The sequence below is a fragment of the Aedes albopictus genome, chromosome 2 (genome assembly GCF_035046485.1).
Source record: "Aedes albopictus strain Foshan chromosome 2, AalbF5, whole genome shotgun sequence".
NCBI classification, from domain to species: domain Eukaryota; kingdom Metazoa; phylum Arthropoda; class Insecta; order Diptera; family Culicidae; genus Aedes; species Aedes albopictus.
The window spans coordinates 333,834,096-333,854,856 of NC_085137.1; the positions used below are offsets into that span (position 1 = coordinate 333,834,096).

Below are 20,761 nucleotides of genomic sequence, written 5' to 3' on the forward strand. Positions count from 1 at the left end.
CGTTTCCCGCGTTTCCCTCTGGGATGCGCTTCCTCTCTACGGAACTCCATGGGACACACATCCGCGGATAGCTCAGTTGATGTTGATGTCGTAGTTCTTTCCCATCGAGTTCGCTAGTCTCCTCTACCTAGCCTAGTGTTCAGTACGGTACTGAGTACGACGACGAACTCGCTCCCAGGTAACTAAATGGGGGACATCATTCATTGCATAAGTAAGTACATCACCAGCCAGCTCCAGCCCACTAGCGCAGGAGGACAAGAAAAATAGCCATAGAAAAAATATGCGGCATAGAAAAGCATCCCTCGCTGATGGTGATAAAAACCACTCATTTCCTGTGGATAGATTCTTCTCCTGCCGAAGCATAGCACCGGCGAGCAAACCAAGCATCACCTCTGTTTTTGCACCCTCGCCATGCACTATAACAACGTTTAAAGTTCAAACGGGAAATGCATTTGGAATGAAACTGGAGAGTGACTAAGGTCCTTTAAAGGATATTAACATCATGTGATTGTTCTTCTTTGTAACGTGTAGGTATGCAAATGCAACATTCTCTTTTTGAAGTGGATTTTTTGGGCTTGTGGCAGTGCACAATGATCCAAATCTACGTTTTAGCAGAAAAGAAAGTTCTATCTCTTTTAGACGCTTAGTGTCTACAGAGAAGTTGTCTGCAATTATTTGTTGCATCTCCTCTCATTTCTTTTGAGCAGGATGGTCCATGTATAAGATCAATTCTGGAATAAAACTGCCATATAAGAACCAAATCTTCAGCAAAGTAGGCATCAGGTTGTTCTTCTGAAATTTATAGAGAATCTTCCTTATAGTGAACATCTGCTCCGTTGTTGAACGGTCCTCGGGAAAACCCACCTGATATTCTCCGACAAAAAACTCCTAAATCGGCCTCAGCCTGTTAAACATAATTCCGTACAAACTTGTACGCTGAATTGAGAAGTGTTATTCCTCTGCAGTTCGCGCACTTCAGTCGATGCCCTTTCTTGTGTAGAGGGCAAACTGAGGCAGTACTTCCTCTTCCCATATCTACAATATAGAACGGTGTTAGAGTCAATACAGTTGCTCGCTACCGTGTTTGATAAGGTCGGCCGAAAGTTCTCCCTTCCCAACAGCCTTGTTGTTTTGCAGTCCTCTAATGGCTGTCCTAACTTCGTCTAACCTGTGGAGGTTCCACAGTCTATCCGTCGTCATTGATCGAATTCTCACAGTACAACAATGCTACAAAGTGCTTTCTCCTCCTGGCAGTCACCATTATTTTATCTGTCAGCAAATGTCCCTCACGGTCATTTCATTTGACGACGGGAGAAGGCGCTGTTTTTCTTTGCCAGCCATTGACAGTTTCGTAAAACTTCCGCATATCATTCTGTTCCATACTCTCTTGCGCCCGAGCAATCACATTTTTCTCATGTTTTTTTTTGTGGTAGTGGATTCATTGTTCGACTACTTTTGCTTCCCTATATCGCTTCCTGCTCCTAGCATAGTTCTCGTCCGGTACCCTCTGATACTCCTCGTCGAACCATCGGTTCCTAGGTCATCTTTGAGTAGTGGATAGACTTAGGTGCAAATGTGCTTGCGGATATCCTTGTGTGTAATGGGTACTAGGTGGCACCAATGGGTATCCCCATGGCTGCAGTAAAGTTGATTAATGTAGGGCCGTTGCTATTAGTGACAGAGTGAAGGCTCTTCGTACGATTATTGAACGTAAAAAGTCCTCTGGAGATATGGGCCAAAAAAAACATGATGAAACCGTATCAAGTAGCAGAAGGCCGGCTCCAGAGGCACATTATCTTCCATTTGGGACATTTATGCCATCGCCATACATACAAGCCTATTGCATCATTTACCTGAGGGAGAATGGGACAAGGGATGGAATGGGATTAGGAAAGGGAAAGGTTATGAAATAGGAAGGGGTGCCCTAGAAGAGGGAATGAACGCATAAGCGCAACGAGAGCTCATAGCCCATACCACAACGGGTTTAATCAGTGCCCTGAAAAGGGCAGTGTAAAACGCATAAGCGTAAAGAGAGCCTATAGCTCATTGGAGGTAGCTTGTGACGTCATGCAACTTTCAATATGACATTGAAAGGCACGTCATCAAAAGCATCCTCAATATTCAAGAAATCACCCCGGCAAAAACTACGTTTGAGCGATTACTTTCTTGAAAACGTATACAACTTTGTGTAAAAGTGCTTTAAATAACAGAAGTGGACATCCCAAATTGGTAGGCATGTGAGTTCACATGAATAGGCCTGTCAGCCAGACGAACATCACAGATGTGATAATCGACAATGCGTTTCAAGCATTTCAGAAAGAACGAGGTAACCAGGAACTCATTCCTTCTTTATAAAACGCACGCACCCTTTCGGGATAAAACTATCAAGTAATTTCACGGCATGAAAATACCCAATAGAAAACTACAAGAGTTCAAAACATGTTTGAAATACTCAAATCCCTTTGGAGAAAAATAGGACATTTGCTCCTGGAGGTTTGAAGTGAGCAGAGCTTTTTAGGGCCCACTAAGTCGATTATATAGCTATAATTCTCCGGCGGAAGCTAGATATTCGTAACTATACAACAGAATGGTTTATCCGAAGATTTTTTGAACTAACAGATCAGAGTTCCATTCAGGAATACCTCTTGTGATCCGCACAGACCGCAGAGGAAAAGCTTCTTTCAAAGCAATAGTTATGGTATACCACAATGGAGGGCGTTGTAGTAACAAAACCACAATGAAACTCTCCTGGAGTAGCAATGGAAGCAAGTTATCCATAAAATGTGATCGTAAATAATTAGTACAGGTTCCCCCATTTTTTTAGCAGGGACGCCTGAATACGCAAAGTATTCGAAGGAACACTCAAAAGTGCAAAGAAGGTCAAATGGAGACTCTTCATCTGAAACACGCCCATCAGTCAACTCATGACAAATTCTGCTCATGCAGAGTTGGGTTAGGTGCAATTCTATGAACTGTGCTACCTAAGTAATCCATCACACTGAAGCATCTCAAATTAATATTTGAGCGACTTCAAATGATGTAATCATCGTAGCAATACTGCCAAATATCAGCGAAAAGATGCTGAATACAAGAGCTTGCTTGAAGGCATCCATAAGGAAAGGTTGAAACACACTGTTAACGTTATTCCAAAATATAGCCTGCTCGAGGCCTTGCTCGAGGCACGACACTTGATTTATAATGAAAGAAGCAAAACTGGGTTTACAAGGTAACATATACAGAAGTTACCTTACGAAAATTAACTTTTTGAAGAAGAGCCACTTGGGCTACGCACGCTTTTTACGCTGAAAATTGATCTGAGATTTCCTAGTCGTAGCCACTACCCAAACTAGACAGGATTACACTCTTCACAATCACAGCAGAAAAAGGAAACATCAACGACAAACCAAATCGGTGTCAATTGAAAAACGCCAATGACGAAAACGCATTAAGTGAACCCATACAGGTAGTAATGTAAGCTAATTTACAACATTTGAATAATCGCGCCCTTATTTAGCCTCCAATTTGAGACTTAAGAAGGACAACTGATTATCTCGGAGAAACGCAAGGTCCACTGCACTATTCCTCCGGTTAGCGCAGTAAGGGCGTACTACTGTAGAGGACGCCCTAATTCTCCACAGGCTCCGTTTGTGGTTAGGTTTTTATTTGACCCCCCTAACCATTCATTCCTTGGCACGGTGAGCATGAAGCCGTATAACACCATGAAGTAGGGGTCACCTGTTCAGTGGACTCTTACCACTGGAACAGGCGGTCCGTAGTGTTATTCTTAGCCAATTGAGACAACCGCTACCGACACTACATAGCTATCTAGACTGATCGGGAAAAGAAGTTAACATTGATGGTTAACTTCTAAACGAGCCCTAACAGCCCCAGAATTCTCACAGTACAACAATGCTACAAAGTGCTTTCTCCTCCTGGCAGCCACCATTGTTTTATCTGTCAGCAAATGTCCATCACGGTCATTGCATTTGACGACGGGAGAAGGCGCTGTTTTTCTTCGCCAGCCATTGACAGTTTCGTAAAACCTCCGCATATCATTCTGTTCCATGCTCTCTTGCGCCCGAGCAATCACATTTTTCTCATGCTCTTTTATTGTGGTGGTTGCTTCGTTGTTCGACTACTTTTGCTTCCCTATATCGCTTCCTGCTCCTAGCACAGTTCTTGTCCGGTACCCTCTGATACTCCTCGTCGAACCATCGGTTCCTAGGTCATCTTTGAGTAGTGGATAGACTCCTACACAGTGTTCAGATTATCGCTCAACGTCATATGTTGATCGAGTCCTACACGGTTGATAACCGAGCTCAAATCTTACTAACTACGAGACAGTGATCTGAGTGGTTGTTAGGACCCATAAAAGTTCTAACATCAATGGCGTCCGAGAAGTGGCTGTCATCTACGTTTTAGTTGCAAATGTGCTTGCGGATATCCTTGATTGTTATTAGTGACGGAGTGAAGGCTCTCCGTACGATTATTGGACGTAAAAAGTCCTCTCGGAGATATGGGCCAAAAAATAACATGATTTTGAGGGGGTGACTCTACATTATTGATCGGGAATGTTCATTACTTGGATTCTAGCAACCTCCTGGTCCTACATTTTGCTAGTTCATATGAACGAAATCAACTACTACTTGGAAAGCTAATTTTCCAATTTGCTGACGACATTATTGTTCAACAGTACAGCCATTGAAGCCGCTTCCTCGATGGTAAACACTTTCGTCCGTTGCCTGCTCAAACTGATGAATTGGATGCTGCGGCGAACAGACCCGCACCCGGTTGTTGGAAAACATCAGATATGTGTAGCTGGTGTACCCTTAACTGTGACTAACCGGAATTGCCACCTGCCAATCAAGTGTTTGTGACACTGGACTAATTGCATTCTGCGATTAATTTGACGAAACCATGCTTGGTTTTGCTGACTTATGAACATGCATTGATTGGAAGAGACGCCAATGAATAGACCCATTATGTGTTGCCATTTACGGTACACAAACGTCAGACGTGGAAATGCTCACATTAAAATCAGATTCCACTGAAGAATATTGCCAATAGAAGCGACAAACAGGTATACACTAGGATATACATTATCATCAAAGTTTTGGAAGAAAACTTAATTTCCTTGAAATACTGTTGTGTTTCCACCACGTTACGATGGTGTACAATTCCAGTCTATGGCGCTGGGCACTTCTATCCCAGAATGACAGACGTAACTCTTGGAAGAAACTCATTCAACATGTTTCCCTGTCTTTTTTATTCACACGCTACCACCTATTTGGAGAACCGGGCGACAGCAATGATGCATTGCTATTTTGCGTTTGCCTGACACACACACTACTACTCAAATCCCTTGTAACTTTCGTTTGCATCATTCAGCAGTGTGCACACTAGCAAACGTCAAACGAATCGAACACTAGCGCCACTGGTGGAATAAAACTTAAATGCATGCCCCAAGCTCTTTTGAAGTATATTACGTCTGTTTGTCTGTGTTTCTAAAATAGAAATATAATAAAATAAACGTATAAATTTGTTCCTCAATATTAAGTAATTGATTTTGTAAAAAAAAAAAATAGATAACACACGGTGTGTTGCGTAGAACAAATTCAAAACAAAAAAATCGGCATGTCTGAAAATTTGACACAGTTAAGCTGAGACTTCCTCCTTTCATTTACGATCAACACCGAAATTAACTGTCGGGGGGTCTAGAGTAATTTTTTTTCAAAAATTTTCTGTATATGACACATTCCACGCACTTCTACATCGCGGTTTTTGAACTTCATCGAGCGATATTTCCGGGCTCCTGCTATCGATTTTGATTCTTTTTGCACCAAAATGAAGATATTTACTTATATCCTTCTAATAATATTCGAAACTTTGAAAACTGCCTACAGAAAGTAACAAATTTCTTAGCGTGTAGTCAAAATTTGATGGAATGTGTCATATGATGCATATTAACGGGGACACAATTAAATGAAAAATGTTAAGTCTCACTACCTGCACAACCTACTTTTTTAATTTCATTTAGGTCCCATATCAACTGTGCTAAAAATCAGCTTGATTTGAGAAACTGTATTTTCGCCGATCAAAGTTTACATAGAATTTTCTATGGGACTTTTTTGAAGAAAAGCTGCTGGAGGGCACCCAGTATACCCTCAAATCAACACGCTGATGAATTCTCATATAAAATTTCGCGGTAAATTAGACTTCTGAAATACCATAAGAAGTTTGTGGAAAAAGTTATTAAGCCATATCCGAACGAATAAATGACGAAATGTTCATTATAACATGCCAATTATAATATTCAATCGGTTTATTGTCAATACCTTTTTTAACAAGCATCATTACGCTTCGTAGTCTTGGAAAGTCTTGTTTCTTGTAAAAAATCCTTTAAACATGTATCAACGCCCACTATTCTTTTTCAAAACAATTACAGATTTGGTACATAAAGAAGAGTAGTGCTACTAAGATAAAAGGTATGATATAACGCAAAATATTTATTGTTATTAGAATTCAAACGGATATGTTAAAGAATTAATTGTGTATGTCTTTACAAATGGTTACTGTTATACAAAACAACTGAACGAAGCAAGTGATCGTCGTAGTGCTCTGATGACTCTGGAACTTTTAACTTGTCCCAAGTTAGACCAAAATCAAAATGGACGGTCTCACTAGCCTGTTCGCCATATCGTCCTAATCCTGATCCAACGGAATTACAAAATTCTGGAACATGGAATCGCAGGATGTGGAACTTGGAACTGTTCGGAAGTTTCGCCTCGATCCAGTGTGCTGTAAATTCTTCGAGTGAGTCTTGGTAGCCAACTTCAAGTTTTGTTTTGTTTTGCTTGTAGGCAAGCCTTGAAAACGGCAGCGAAACTGTCGAGTACCTATACAAAATATATAATTAGTTACAGATATAGTATGAGAAATTCTAATACATTCTTACAGATCGGAACATTCCGAGCGGCCCATCAAATTCCAACATGGTTCGTTTGTCCAGTAGTTTGTGGCAATGTCTGCCAATGAATCCATATTTGCTGTGCCGTTGACAAGAACTGACTTTTACCCACTGCTCGGCAGTTGCTGGATCGGCAGTCTCAACCGCCTTATAGACTGCATTTATTATCCCAAGAACGATATGGAGCACGGGAGGTGGACACAGCATCACTGTTGTTTGATCGGGTGACCCACATAGCAAAGGGTATTGAACACAATTATAAAAATTCTTTGCTCGTTTGTCGTCGGCACCATCATCTTCCCATTTTTTGTAATTGGTTCTGATTAACCCAAGCGTTCTTGGAATCATGCACTCTTGGGATAACTTCGATTTACTGTTTCCTTTCCTATTTTTTTCATTTCTTTGATTTTTTTCGACGATAGACAACGTGATTTTGAATGATCCTCCACCACCATCCGCTCTTATCTTGAAGAATACGTTTGCTAGAGACAACGATCGCACCTTCAGAATAAACTGTATTAACGCCTTGACACCGTTACAATAAAGTGCCGGTTTCGTTGACGCACATGCTTGCGGATTCTTCTTCTTTTTCTCCAAATCGAAAGAAATGCGAGTAATGGATGGATACTCTTAAAGCATCTGGTTCGCGTTTGTTATTTGGTGGGGTAAATTCGAGGGAACCTCATTATCCATACCCCGGAGAGCACTACTTAGTCCAAGGTTTTTCTGGTACTCAAATCGTATATGTTTTTGATTAGAAACATATCATCCATGGATAAAACTTTCGTACTGCGTGTAAGTACAGAACCCGTGACCCAGTGCGACGGTTGTCTTCTTATGTTTGCTAATACAATAGATCCATCTAAATCACGGTTCTCCTTCAAATACGCAGCATTACTGAATCACCGGACCGTGAATCGCCTGTTACCATTTGCTGGAGGTTTTGCTGCCTCTCAACTCGAGTACACGAATGCCTTTTGCCCTTGGAAAGTTCGGAATATCAAATGGTACAAAGTTTTGCTGTTCGTACCTTTTTTGAATTCTCTGACACCGAAGGCCTCCCACATTTCTTAGAGTTGTTGATCTGATAGCTGCCGAACTGAGTCAAGGTCACACGAGCAGCCACACACACACGTCACATTTATACAACATTTCACTCCTTGTAGATACACGTTGAACGTTTTTGTACTTGTGGACTTCCACGTTTTGATTTTCATTTATAGCAAAAGAGCTACGACAGCAAATTTGCTTCGGGTAATACCCGCTTCTTACGTCAATGTTCGGCAGAAACCGATTTTTTACCAAGAGCACTGTTTTTTCGGATATTTGTCTTAAATTTGATTTCTTGAGACACAAAACACAAACATTGCTTCGATTTCCCTCGTGAGTTCTAGGAGGCGTCATCTTTACGCAGCGTGATTACAGGTTAGATTCGAAGAAATTGCTTTCCAACAGATTTATAGGACGATTGTTTATATAAACCAACGAAACAACAACAATTATGCTAGCTATCACTGGTAAACTCTATCCAGCCTACTGCGTTTTGACGTTCCAAAGTCCCAGTTCAAAATTTTCAAAAATCAATTTTCAAAAAATGTCCAATTCATCATGTGTTACCTTATAAACTAATTGATCAACTTTTCAGCGTGACTGACCATTCAGTTCGCTAGGTATGTGCTCATGAAATTTCGTCGTGGCTTCGTTCTACTACCACCTTAAGAAGGCTTAGTCATTATAATAGCTAATATAACATCCTAATTTAATAAGGATATTCACACTGCATTTTTTTTTTGTTTCTTGGCTAAATTAGCGTTAATTTGAATGAAAAAAACTTCAAAAAAAAAAAAGTTGCTCTAGACCCCCCGACAGTTTATTTTGGTCATAGTCGCAAATGAAAGGGGAAAGTCCAAAATTGCTTCTGTCCAATTTTGAGACATGCCGGATTTTTTTTATAAAGTTATACAAAAAAGACACCGTGAACAACACCATTTTGAATTGTAAAAGTGGCGTCGTTTTCATAAAAAAAAACTGAAAAGCAAAAGCTTAAGTATCGTCAGAAATAATGGTAGCTATACTTCTGTTCGTTGGTACATGGTTACAATGTTTTCATTGTATTTTAAAAATAAATTATTTTTCTTCTATTTTGATTTATTGGAGTTTTTTTACAGCACTTCGAATATATTGCCTCACTTTCTTGTCTAACTAGCATAGCAACAAAGCGTTCCATGCTGGATTCAAATAACACAGTCTAAACAGAATCTATTTGCACACACGCAATATTTACCTATCTCCCTATCAGCTGCTCACACACGATTTTTCGCTTTTTTTTTTCTTTACAGCTCCGACCGTGCCATGAGGAATCCCATCGAGGAAGGAAAAGTCAAATCATTTAGCCGAAGCAAAGGTCACGGTTTCATCTCACCCACGTCCGGTGGGGACGACATTTTTGTGCACATTTCAGAGTAAGTTTTGCTTATTGGTTTAGTTGATTTGCCGTGTCTGACGGACGATATGGTGGTGCACACACAGTGGAATCATGTCGGAATGTTAATTACAAGCCAGAGCGGCCCTAAGGGTTCATTCGCATTACGTAACGCAAAATGTCCCAATTTTGGGCCCTCTCCCTTTGTATGAAGAATTCCTATTGTTTGTATGGAGCGTTACACAGCGGTAGACCCCCTCCCGCCCATCTAAGCGTCAAGGATGGGAACACTCACTTGCAAAGAGTTACACTCACTTGCTATTTTCTCAGCTCAGAAGCGTGCAATCAAGAAACGATGTATGGACGACTTTTGCACTATGGTTTTATCTAAAACTTTGCCGAATAGAGTAGAAGTCGCACACGCATATCGAAGTCGTGAGGGAGCTGCGAAGGCAACTCTCCACGAGGTGAATGTAAATCACACTCACCTCGTGGAGAGTCGCTTTTACAACTCTGTCACGACTTTGGTATGCGTGTGCGACATCTACTCTGTTCGGCAAAGTTTTAGACAAAACCACAATGCAAAAGTCGTCCATACATCGTTTCTTGATTGCACGCTTCTGAGCTGAGAAAATGGCAAGTGAGTGTAAATCTTTAAAAGTGAGTGTTCCCATCCCTGCTAAGCGTTACGTAATATGCTAACGAACCCTACACACTAAGATCAGCTCGGTATTTTTCCCATCTTTTTACTGAGTTCTTAACAGCAGATTCAACTCGGTACGCTCGGTTGTTTCTTTTGCGGATATTCTGTAAATGAGTTACCGAGCTCAGCTAATAAACTGTCAAAAGTTACTGATGCACGGTAAATATCGTTACTGGTGAACGGTAAATACGATTACCGAGTGTACCGAGATAAATCTGCTGTTAAAAACTCAGTAAAAAGACCGAAAAAATACTGAACTCAGTGAAAAAATTACTGAGCTGGAACGTCTGAATCTTAGTGTGTAACCCGGCCAGAAAGCAGATTTAGTGGTATCTGGTGTAGAGCAACTGGATAGATCGATTTTTTTCTTTGTCTGCAAATTACGGAACTACAGCTGATTAAAAAGCCCGTAGGAAGTCCTATTTCTTGGTGGTGTTGATTGTGGAACCACTCTCTGATCTGTCAAACGCCTATTCCACGGCTTGACGGTAAATTATAATGATATCAATATCGTCTTCAAGACCAGCACTATCGTAAATCGCATATCAGTCCCATCTTTGCTGGATTTCCTATGCAAATGGGACAGATATGCGATTCACGGTAAAGCATGTGCGACGGTGTGGCAATGGTACTTTTGCACGGCTCTACCCCATTTGGCATAATGCCATTTGGCATAACGCCATTTGGAATAATGCCATTTGGCATAAAGGCCATTTGGCATAATGGCCATTTGGTAAGAATGTGCATAATATTGGTTACGCCAAATGGCCGTTATGCCAAATGGCTTTTATGCCAATCGGCATTATGCCAAACGGCATTATGCCAAATGGGGTAGAGCCCTTTTGCACGTGAGCTCTTCTAATGTCCCATGAGGCTGCTTCAATCCGTCTATGGTTGAGAAAGATGTCTAAAATTTAGATTTAATCTTCGCTATTTGTTCACTTGATTTCGATCCATCCAGCATTACACAAGTTTCGTCGGAAATCCATGTTCTATAATTAAAACTCCTTTCTTTTGGTGAACCCACTTTGAAATTCTCTACAAATTTCTGCTGGAATTCCTATCAACGATTATTACACAAATTGCACATATTTTTTCAGGGAATTCCTTCAGAAATCTTTGTTAAGATTCCTCAAGCAATTTCCCTTGACGAAGCGCAGTAGGCGTTGCCGCGTGCATACGTTTTTTAAATTGCGATTCTGCTGACGGTTTGACCGGCTACACCAAGGGCTACACCATTCGGATAGTTCTACCGCATGTAATGAGTGTTTGTTCGGTGCGATGGAAAGTGATGTATTTATTGAGTTTGAGAAGATTTATAAAAAAAATGTTTTTTTTTTCCTTCATTCAATTCAAAAACGATTGTCAATCATGTTATTCGTAAGTGGATAACCTGATTGCCTTGAATTTTTGAATTATCTCCCAACCCATTAGTCTGCACAGTGGGCCTGGCCATTTTAATATTTGTGTCACATCTCTGATATGCTGCAAATATTAATGTTGACAAGAAAATATCAGAAGAAATTTTGATATTTCCAGGATGCTTTTCAATACTGGCTGTGCAAGCACTAGAATAGAATAGATTTATAATGAATTGTTTTGAGACTCAGTTCCGCGTTGCTCGTATCGTGAACCGGCTAGTAGTGCTACGCCTACCGGAGGTGTTCTAGCGTTTTGTGTGTAATGTTACTTATTCCGCTGCTGCAGGTCGGGTAACGGAAACGGTAAAATTTGTATCGAAGGTGTCGAAGTTGGCAAAGGCAGATCTAGGGGGGGTGAAGGTGCCAGGCCCCCGGGCCCCCACAAAACCATTTTTTTTTGCTTTTGAGATTCGTAAGGGTTCCGTCTAAGACTCCTCCAAGAACTTCTTGTTGGAATAAAACCAGAAGGAACTTGCTGGAGCATTTTCTCAAAGAAATCCTCCAGGAACGAGGAATGCCATAAATAAAAACTGCTGGAGGAATTATTCAAAACACTCTTTAATAAACACTTGGAGGATGTCCATTAGAAACATCTGAAAGAATTCCAGAAAGTTCTGCAGGAATTCCAAACCAAACTTTCGGAGAAAACCAAAATAGAGTTTCTAGATGAATCCTGGAAAGAGTTTCTGAAAAAATCTCGGAAATAGTTTCTTAAAAAAAATACAGAAGAACTTCCCGGAAGAATCCCAGCAAAAGTTCCCAAAGGAATCTCAGAAGAAATCCACGAAGAAGTACCTGTAACAATTCCAGAAGCAATTCCTAATAGAAGCCCAGGAGAAATTTCCAGAAAACTTGAAGCAATCCCAGAAGAAGTAATTGAAAAAATCCCGGAAGGAAGTCTTGAAAGAATCTCGGGATGTTTTTGGAGGAATACTGAAAGAAGTTCTTGTAGGATTCCTGAAAGGATCTCAGAAAGAATTCCTGAAGAACTCCTGGAGGAAACCCGGGCGAAATTGCTGGAATTCCCAGGTCTATTTTCCAGTAATACCTTCTGGAAGTATAAAAAACCTAAAGATATTTCAAAATAAACTATCGAGATTCCCGAAATTCCTGTAGAAATCCCGGAATAATTACCTTGAAGTCCAAGAAGGACTAAGAAATTCTGGAAGGAGTTTTTGTAGGAACTTTTTGTAATCTCAAAAAGGATCCCAGAGGCAACTTCTGAAGTAACCTTAAAACTATCTCCGATGGAGATCCCTGAGGAATCTCAGAAGGAAATCCTAGGAAAAGACCACGAAATATCAAAGAATTTCATAAAATAAGCTAATACACCATGCCATCAGTGATTCGCGAGTTCCAGAATCAAACACTATGGCCACACATCGATAATTTTGAGAGAGGTGAAGTGACAAGTGTTCTGATGATGACTAACTGTGGGTGTGACGGAGGTGAGACGAGAAGTAGGCCCGATTGCGCTGTAAAGACATGATGATGGCAGCGCTACTTTGGATGGTTTTCGGTGACAATGTTCTGATTACTGTTACTACAACAAATTGAACTAAATACGTGCCTGTTTTGAAAATGATCTTTGAGGAGCTCCATCAGGGGTTCTGTCAGTGAAACCCTCCAGAAATTTCCTCGGGGATTTCTTCAGCGACTGTTCCTGAAATTTCTCCGGGAATTGTAACTAGGATTCCTTGAAGAATTACTCCAAAATTTTTTTTCCAAAACTTCCTTCAAGTATTTCTCCAGCTCCCTCTAGAGATTTTACCAGCGATTTATCTAAAGATCAGAAATTAACAATAACAGATCGAATTAAATCTCCCCTTCACCGGAATATAAAATCATCCTAGAATTCTTCCGGATATTCATTCAGTAATCCTTTGGAGAATTTATCCAGGGCTTTCTCAAGGAGTTCCTCTTCGGATTTCTCCTCATATTTCTCTAGAGACGAACCAGCCAAGGGCTGAAAGTCTCTTTAATAAAGACAAATCAATCAATCAATCTCATATTTCTCCAGGAATAGGACACAATCGGTGAAGTACTAGAATTGAAGTAATCAGCTGATTTTTGTAAGGTGAGAAGGTCAATTCGCCGTTTCGGCAATAAAATTGTTCAAAAAGCGTGGGTATTTTGTTACCTTGCCTAATTTTATGCTGTTTGGGCAAAACTTTGAGTAACTGTGTTTTTGTTTTCTTAATTTCATGCAACTTGTGTTGTTTAAGTTAACCAAAGAAAGTTTTGCTCAAACAGCATCAAATTAGGCAAGGAATCATAATACCCACGCTTTTCGCACCATATCATTGCAGAAACGGAGAATTTATCTTCTCACCATACAAAAATTTAGCTCATTACTACATTTCTACTAGAATGTTTAGTACTTCACAGAACGTGCCCTTCCTGTGTAAGGGCTTCTTCAAACATTTGTTCAAGGGTTATCTAGGGATTTTTTCAGGATTTTTCCAATGATTCATCCATGTATTCCTCTAACGGTTTCTCTGAGTGTATTCTAGATATGTATTCTACTTATGATTCATCTAGCGATTTCCTTAGGGATTTCCCTGTGAAGAGGGATTCCTTCAGGAGTTCCTCTTGGCATTTCTTCAGAAATTCCGTAAAGCTTCAACTAAATTGAACTTATGCCGGCTTTCCGAATAGTATCCTAGGCGAATACAGATAAACATACAAAGCGTCATCGTTCCGAATAGAATAGAGTAAGGTGGGGCAAAAGTTCGACCTTAGTTGAAAATTCAACTTTTTTCAAAAAATCGAAGCAGATAAAAATAAATGAATACCGTGTGGTGATTCTACCATCGATTAGCTAAAAATTTGCTGAACAAAGTTACGCCAAATGTCTTTTCAATTTTGAGTTACAACACTTTTCGTATGTGTGTGTCTAATTCGAACTCTTGCCCCACCACTGGGGCAAAAGTTCGAATCTAGTGTTTGTGGAATTCCACTAACCGTAGCACACTATTTCGACACTTTGGTAATCTGAATACCGAAAACCAATTAATATTTGATGTTGGAACTGAAATACACTTTAAAGTTCGATCTGGATTTTACCCAAATCAGGGTTAAATTTACTACACCAAAAATTAGTAGTTTTCCGCCAAATTCAGATGAAACAACATTTTTTTCAACTTTGATCGAATTTTCTCACTAATTCTATCATTTTTAGAGATAATATATACATTTTGCAGAATTTTAGGTTTTTATCTAAAGTTGCTACATGACTCGAACTCTTGCCCCACAATTCGAACTTTTGCCCCACTATGTGTAAAATATGATTTCCAAATCTTTTTTGCAAAAAGTTATACATGCTAAAGTATCTTCAAAATATACCTAGTTACGCCCCAAAATAAAATATCGAATTCGATTTCATTACAATTCCATTCCATGCGTTGGAAGGACCATCGCATATTACAATTTTTTGATCAAAAACCAACATTTTGTCATAACTTTTCAAATTATTGATCAATTTTCATAATTTTTGGAGTGAAAGACTCTTTTTCAAAAAGGCTTCGAACAACCTTGACACCCGAAAGAAATAATTTGAATTGAGCTCAAAAACTCCAAAAGAAACTCTTGCCCCACTCGAACTTTTGCCCCACTTTACTCTACACACTAACCAGGAATGACATTTGTCCTAGAGCTCTTTAAACTTTGTTCAACAGGTGAGATCTTGTAGACAAAAATTAGCAATCATTCGAACCAATTTAGTATCACAGTCTGTGCGAAACAAGAAATCTGTTTATCATTCATAACCATTGCCTAGCCTATTCCACTGTGGCACATGTCGTTCCGAAATAATTTCTATTACTGTCTGCAGCTCACGTCGCCGTTCATCTAATCAAAGTCCCATTTTTTTTCCTTTCTCTTCCACCCCAAACCGTCTAATTAATCGGCAGCATCGAGGGCGAGTACGTGCCACTGCCGGGAGACGAAGTTAGCTACCGATTGTGCTCCATCCCGCCCAAGTTCGAGAAGGTACAGGCCATCCACGTGCACATCACCCATCTGACCCCGGAGAAGCACAGCAAGTGGGAGGAACGGGCATCGCCCTGCAAGTCCCCGGACGGAAGCTCCCGACTGCTGCACTAGGATTGGGCCCGCCGGTGGTCGCAGCACGAATCCGTCTCAGGCTGCGATCGTCAGTTTCTCCAGCTTCCGCCGTAGGGGATTACACACTACTGTAGAATGTGAGAGCTCCGGCCGAACAACTATACTAAAACGGTAAACTGTGCTACTTTGAAGCGCGACGTTCTGTTTTTGCTTTCTAGATTTTCCAGTAGGTTTTATTCGTTTTCTATCGTATTATCTTGTTATGGTTTTTGATTTTCACGCGGGTTCTATTCACATATTTTTGTGAAATAGATGTTATTCTGGAAGTACATTGAAGGAAAGAGCAACACTCTGTTGATTCGACACTTGCAAACTTCTAAAAAAATCAAAGTGGTTGGACTAAAGTCTTTTATGAATCTGGCCATTTCTCAAATAATCAAGCGAATCTACGTTATATTTTTTATTCTCTCCGGAAGATAAAATAACGATTTCAGAAAGACAGATCACTTTTATACATAAAATACTTTTCTTTTGCTGTTTATTAAAACAATTTACCTACACACAAATCCTCATTTTGCAAATCATTGAAAAAAATGTGCAACTGTCGAATCTAATGCCCTGCCTGCCGGCATATGTATCAGAGAACCTTAGTAAAGCTGGAGTAACATTCTAGGTTTGTAAGTATGTTTCCAGTGATTATGATTAGTTCTTGCTATTAGCATACCTCACACGTTCTTAAAGTACTAAGCCAGCGCCATAATGCAGATTGAGCATTGACAGCATAAGTTGCAATCGAAGGCTCTACTAGTAGGATAGGGTTGTCTTTTTCGCTTTAACTAAATTTGACCTAACCAGTCAGTCTGCACAAAATGATTACTCTACAACAATAAAAAAAAACACATCTATTAGCTAACAGTATGGACGTGAGCGAATGAGATTGCATTGGTGACGTGATTACATTTTCACTGGAGGGTCGTTCATTGAGTACGTCACGCTTCCAAAAAAGAGGAGCTATCGGTTGAATGACAAATAATCTTTTGAATAGAGGCAGAAGCTTGAAAAACAAGAATTAGAAAGTTGCTGAATTTGTCGTGGCGTACTAAACAAACTTTCCTTTTTATTGTTATAGCTTAAGATGAAGATATGTATGACGAAGCCACACTTAAAATTTTCATGAGCACGAATCTTGAAAAGCAAATGACGATTCGCGCAGAAAAGTTGATCGATTGGTCACCACCAGCGGGTAACCAATCCATCAACTTTTCAGCGCAGCTTTATTATTATTATTTAGCTCTTCAGATTTGTGCACTCATCGAACTATGGCTTCGCCATATCTTCTTCTTAACAATATGTCATGTTTCTCTGCACTTGGGTAACAATACATCCATTATACGAGTAGTAGCAATATTTCAGTTTTTACGCATTTAGGTATTTTTTCAGTAAGCTATTTGTAATAATTGTTGAGTTTCTGCTCAACTGCATTATTGACAAAACAATAATTATGAAAACTTCTAAAAACTTCATCTAATCGCATACACAGGCTTGTCCGCACTGAGCGCATGAAAATTCTGCTCTTTGGATTTACACCATGAAGCACATCATAAATTAGAAATCTTTTCATCTTATCAGATAGAAGAATGTTGAAATATTGTAAATGTCATTTCGAACTGTCGAAAAACCGCACCGCAGAGCCACACGGAGCGCGCAAAGAGATTTTCACCCGGGTGAAAACACTCTAGTGAATTTCACTTTGAACGGCCCGTGCGGCGCTGCGGTGCAGTTTTTTGACAGTTTGAAATGACATTTAGAATATTTCAACATCCTTCTATCTGATAAGATGAAAAGATTTCTAATTTGTGATGTGCTTGATGGTGTAAATCCAAAGAGCAAAATTTTCATGCGCTCAGTGCGGACAAGCCTGCGCATACATGATTTGTTTTAAAAATTAACTACTAAAATACGAGATCTAATAATGTTATTAGTTAGTTGGAAATGCATACAAATGAATTATGAAATAATAATTGATTCGTATTGCCGGATTTTCGATACAGCGTTACGTAAAACCTTTTAAATTATGTTCATCAAGCACATTTGTCATAAATACATACAGGTATGTGGCATAGTATTGCATACTCCGATATTTTTTTATTTCGAAGCCTGATCACATACAAATATGCTAACATCATCGTGTACCATGATACCCAGAACATGATTTTAACAATTGTAATCAGGTAATTGGTTCCCATGTTTGTACAATTATAGTTCTTGACTGCTTTACCATATTCTATGCGTGAAAAAAGCGATATCTGCAGGCCGCCATCGGTACCATGCATTAATGGGGACGAAAAATTTTTAACAACCCATAGGTCTTTTTCGTTCTTCAGTTGGTCAGCGCTTAGCTTCAAAATCGTCGTTCTGGATTCCTCAATGCAGGAATCAAAAGCTTGTTTGCAAAATATTCTCAGAGCTTCAAACATCCTTCCACTTTAACCAGGGTCCTCACTGTTTATCCTGCTATTCATGTCGATGAACAGGTGATGCGTTGGGACCTGATATTCGCGGAATTTCTGGAAGATTTTCCTTATGGTGAAGATCTACTCCGTTGTCGACCGGCCGTCGAAAAAGCCGGCTTGATAACATTCCATGAATTCATTCGCTTCAGGTGACAGGCAATGGAAGATGATCGGCATTCAAAATGGTAATCGTTCTGAAGTTCTCACATTCCAAATGGTCACCGTTCTTGTTAATGGGGCAGATTACCCCTTCATTTCACTCCTCCAGCCCCAGTAGCTGTTCGTTTTTCCTGATCCTGACTATCATCGGTGAAGACAAGTGACAGACTTTTCTGGTCCCACCTTGATAAGTTTAGCTGCAATAGCATCTTTATCAATCTCTTTGTTGGTTTTGAGCTAATGAATGGCTTCCTTAACTTCACTCAACCCGGGAGTTGGATCAGTTGCGTCCTCTGCTGCACTAACGCAGTTGTTTCCTTCTTTGCTTGATATCTCGTGCCTACAATCTCCCAGCCATTCAGATGCTAATAGAAGTGCTGCTTCCACCTTTCAATCACTTCACGTTCGTTTATAAAGAGGCTCCCATCTTTAACCTTGCACATTGCGGCTTGTGGTACGAAGCCGTTGCGGGATGCATTGAGCTTCTGATAGAGCCTCCGTGTTTCTTGGGAATGACACAGCAGTTCTATTTCCTCGTACTGCGCTTCTTCCAGGTGGTATTTTTTTCTCCCGAAAGAGGCGGGTCTGCTGTTTCCGCTACTGTTTGTAACGTTCCACGTTCTGCAGAGCCCCATGCTGCAGCATTGCCGCCCGTGCTACGTTCTTCTCCTCCATCGCAATCGCTCTGCACTCCTCGTCGAATTTGTTCCGTGGATCTTGCACAATGGTGGTCTCGACTGGATTGTTGATAGCTGCTCTTACTGTATTCCAGGAGCTCTCTAAAAAGATCACATCGAGCACGCTCTCGTCTGGCAGCGCTGGTTGTAGAATCGATTTACGATTTTGTCTGATGTAGTGATCTTCAGATATAACTATAAGAAATGCTATGTTGGAAAAGGGTGCTACGTATGGTCGGAGACGGCGATATCTAAGAGTAATATGCCGCTTCCGATCGTAAGCTTGTGGGCGCTGAACTTTCCAATCGTCGGCCTGAATTCTTCCTTCTGGCCCAAATGACCGTTTAGATCTCCTACGATGGTCTCGACGCCGTAATTTTGGGTAGCGATCGCGTAGAATGCGTCATTGTCATCATCAGTGTTTCCGAAGTGAGGAATGTTGATTATGCTGAAGTTGAAGAATCGGCCCGTGCGGAGCGGACCTGGTGTGATGGTTAGAACATCGAGGGCCGAGGGCCTGGGATCGAATCCCACTTCCGACAAACTCGTAAAAATGTCGTTAATACAGTCAGGTCAGGTCAGAGTCCCACAATTGTGTATTGTTTGCACATTTTCATCATTACGTATTCACATATACTTGCTGTCTGCGAACTAAATTCATTTGCCAATTTGAAGACACTAATCTTTCAAGATTTACTGCTGATCAGGTTATACTTGTTATTCTGGATAAGTTAATTATTGCTTCCTAAAAAACTACAAAAACATAAAATTTTCAACGAAATTAATAATTAAATCACATTACATGATAAATAAAGGAAAGAGATACACAAGGTGTGCCTAGAACGGTTTTGGATATCTTTAAAAGTAAACGTATGGAAATAAAAAACAGAAATAAAAACGGTTTCGATATCGGATCAATCATAGACGATTGGCACAGAGTCGATCCACGAAGGAGCAAACAATACATTAAGAATCGAAAACACATATTTTCGAATATGTAGACCAACATTTTGTTCAATCCATTAGAGTATCATAATAGATAAATCGACGGTTCAGTATTAGATATTTCAGGTAACGTACACAACACACAGGTATTCCATAATAGACCAAGTCGAACATCTAACACCCCATAGCTCATAAGCAATCAGCACCAATAAACCACTGTTGATGTCTAACCGTGCCAGTTAATCGTAAACCTAATAAGCCACAACTATGGTAGATAATGATGACAAACTATTACCTCATCCACACATACTTGTCTAGATGTGAATCCGCAATTTTCCAGTCTAAAAGTTCAAAAATACGAAAAACACATCTGAAATCGATGATAGATAGAGAATGTTCAAAACCCAGACGCAACACAAAAATCAATGTAGAAATAAACACACCAAGTCAACCAATCAGGAAGCTTCGTTAATCGTACGGACATTTTTTACGTATGTTAGAAGCCACGTACCATCACGTCAGTGTTATATGCATATATTTTTGTCATTTATATTTGTAGGAAACCAGCCGCTTGTAACCAGCCACGATTAACGTTACAAAATAGAAGAAGAACATAACCAGAAACATCCATTTGAACAAATCATTCAAGCTTTTGACTTAATGCCCACTTTCCGTAATAGCAATCAAATCGTTGTTTCCCATGCTAATATTCATACTACCGTGCTGATTCAAATTCTCTGGGTGATCCACATTTTCAAAGCTTTAAAAAGCCAACCAAGTCGTTTGGGATATTTGTGGATATTATCAGCCATTGCCGTTGATTCTCAAAAATCGATAATTGAATTACATTAACTGGCGCTTAAATATGAATCCTACGAAACATACATAT

At 40.0% G+C, this 20,761-nt stretch overlaps 1 protein-coding gene across 1 annotated transcript in view; it reads left to right on the top strand.

Moving 5' to 3' along the window:
- LOC115254188 (cold shock domain-containing protein CG9705) overlaps positions 1–16,568 on the top strand; it is an 89,509-nt gene extending 72,941 nt beyond the window's left edge. Inside the window, exons 2-3 of the mRNA XM_029874766.2 lie at positions 9,307–9,429; positions 15,425–16,568. Of these exons, the coding sequence (XP_029730626.1) occupies positions 9,307–9,429; positions 15,425–15,617 (316 nt within the window). The 3' untranslated portion in view covers positions 15,618–16,568. The remainder of the gene's footprint in view (positions 1–9,306; positions 9,430–15,424) is intronic.
- Positions 16,569–20,761: the final 4,193 nt, after the last annotated feature.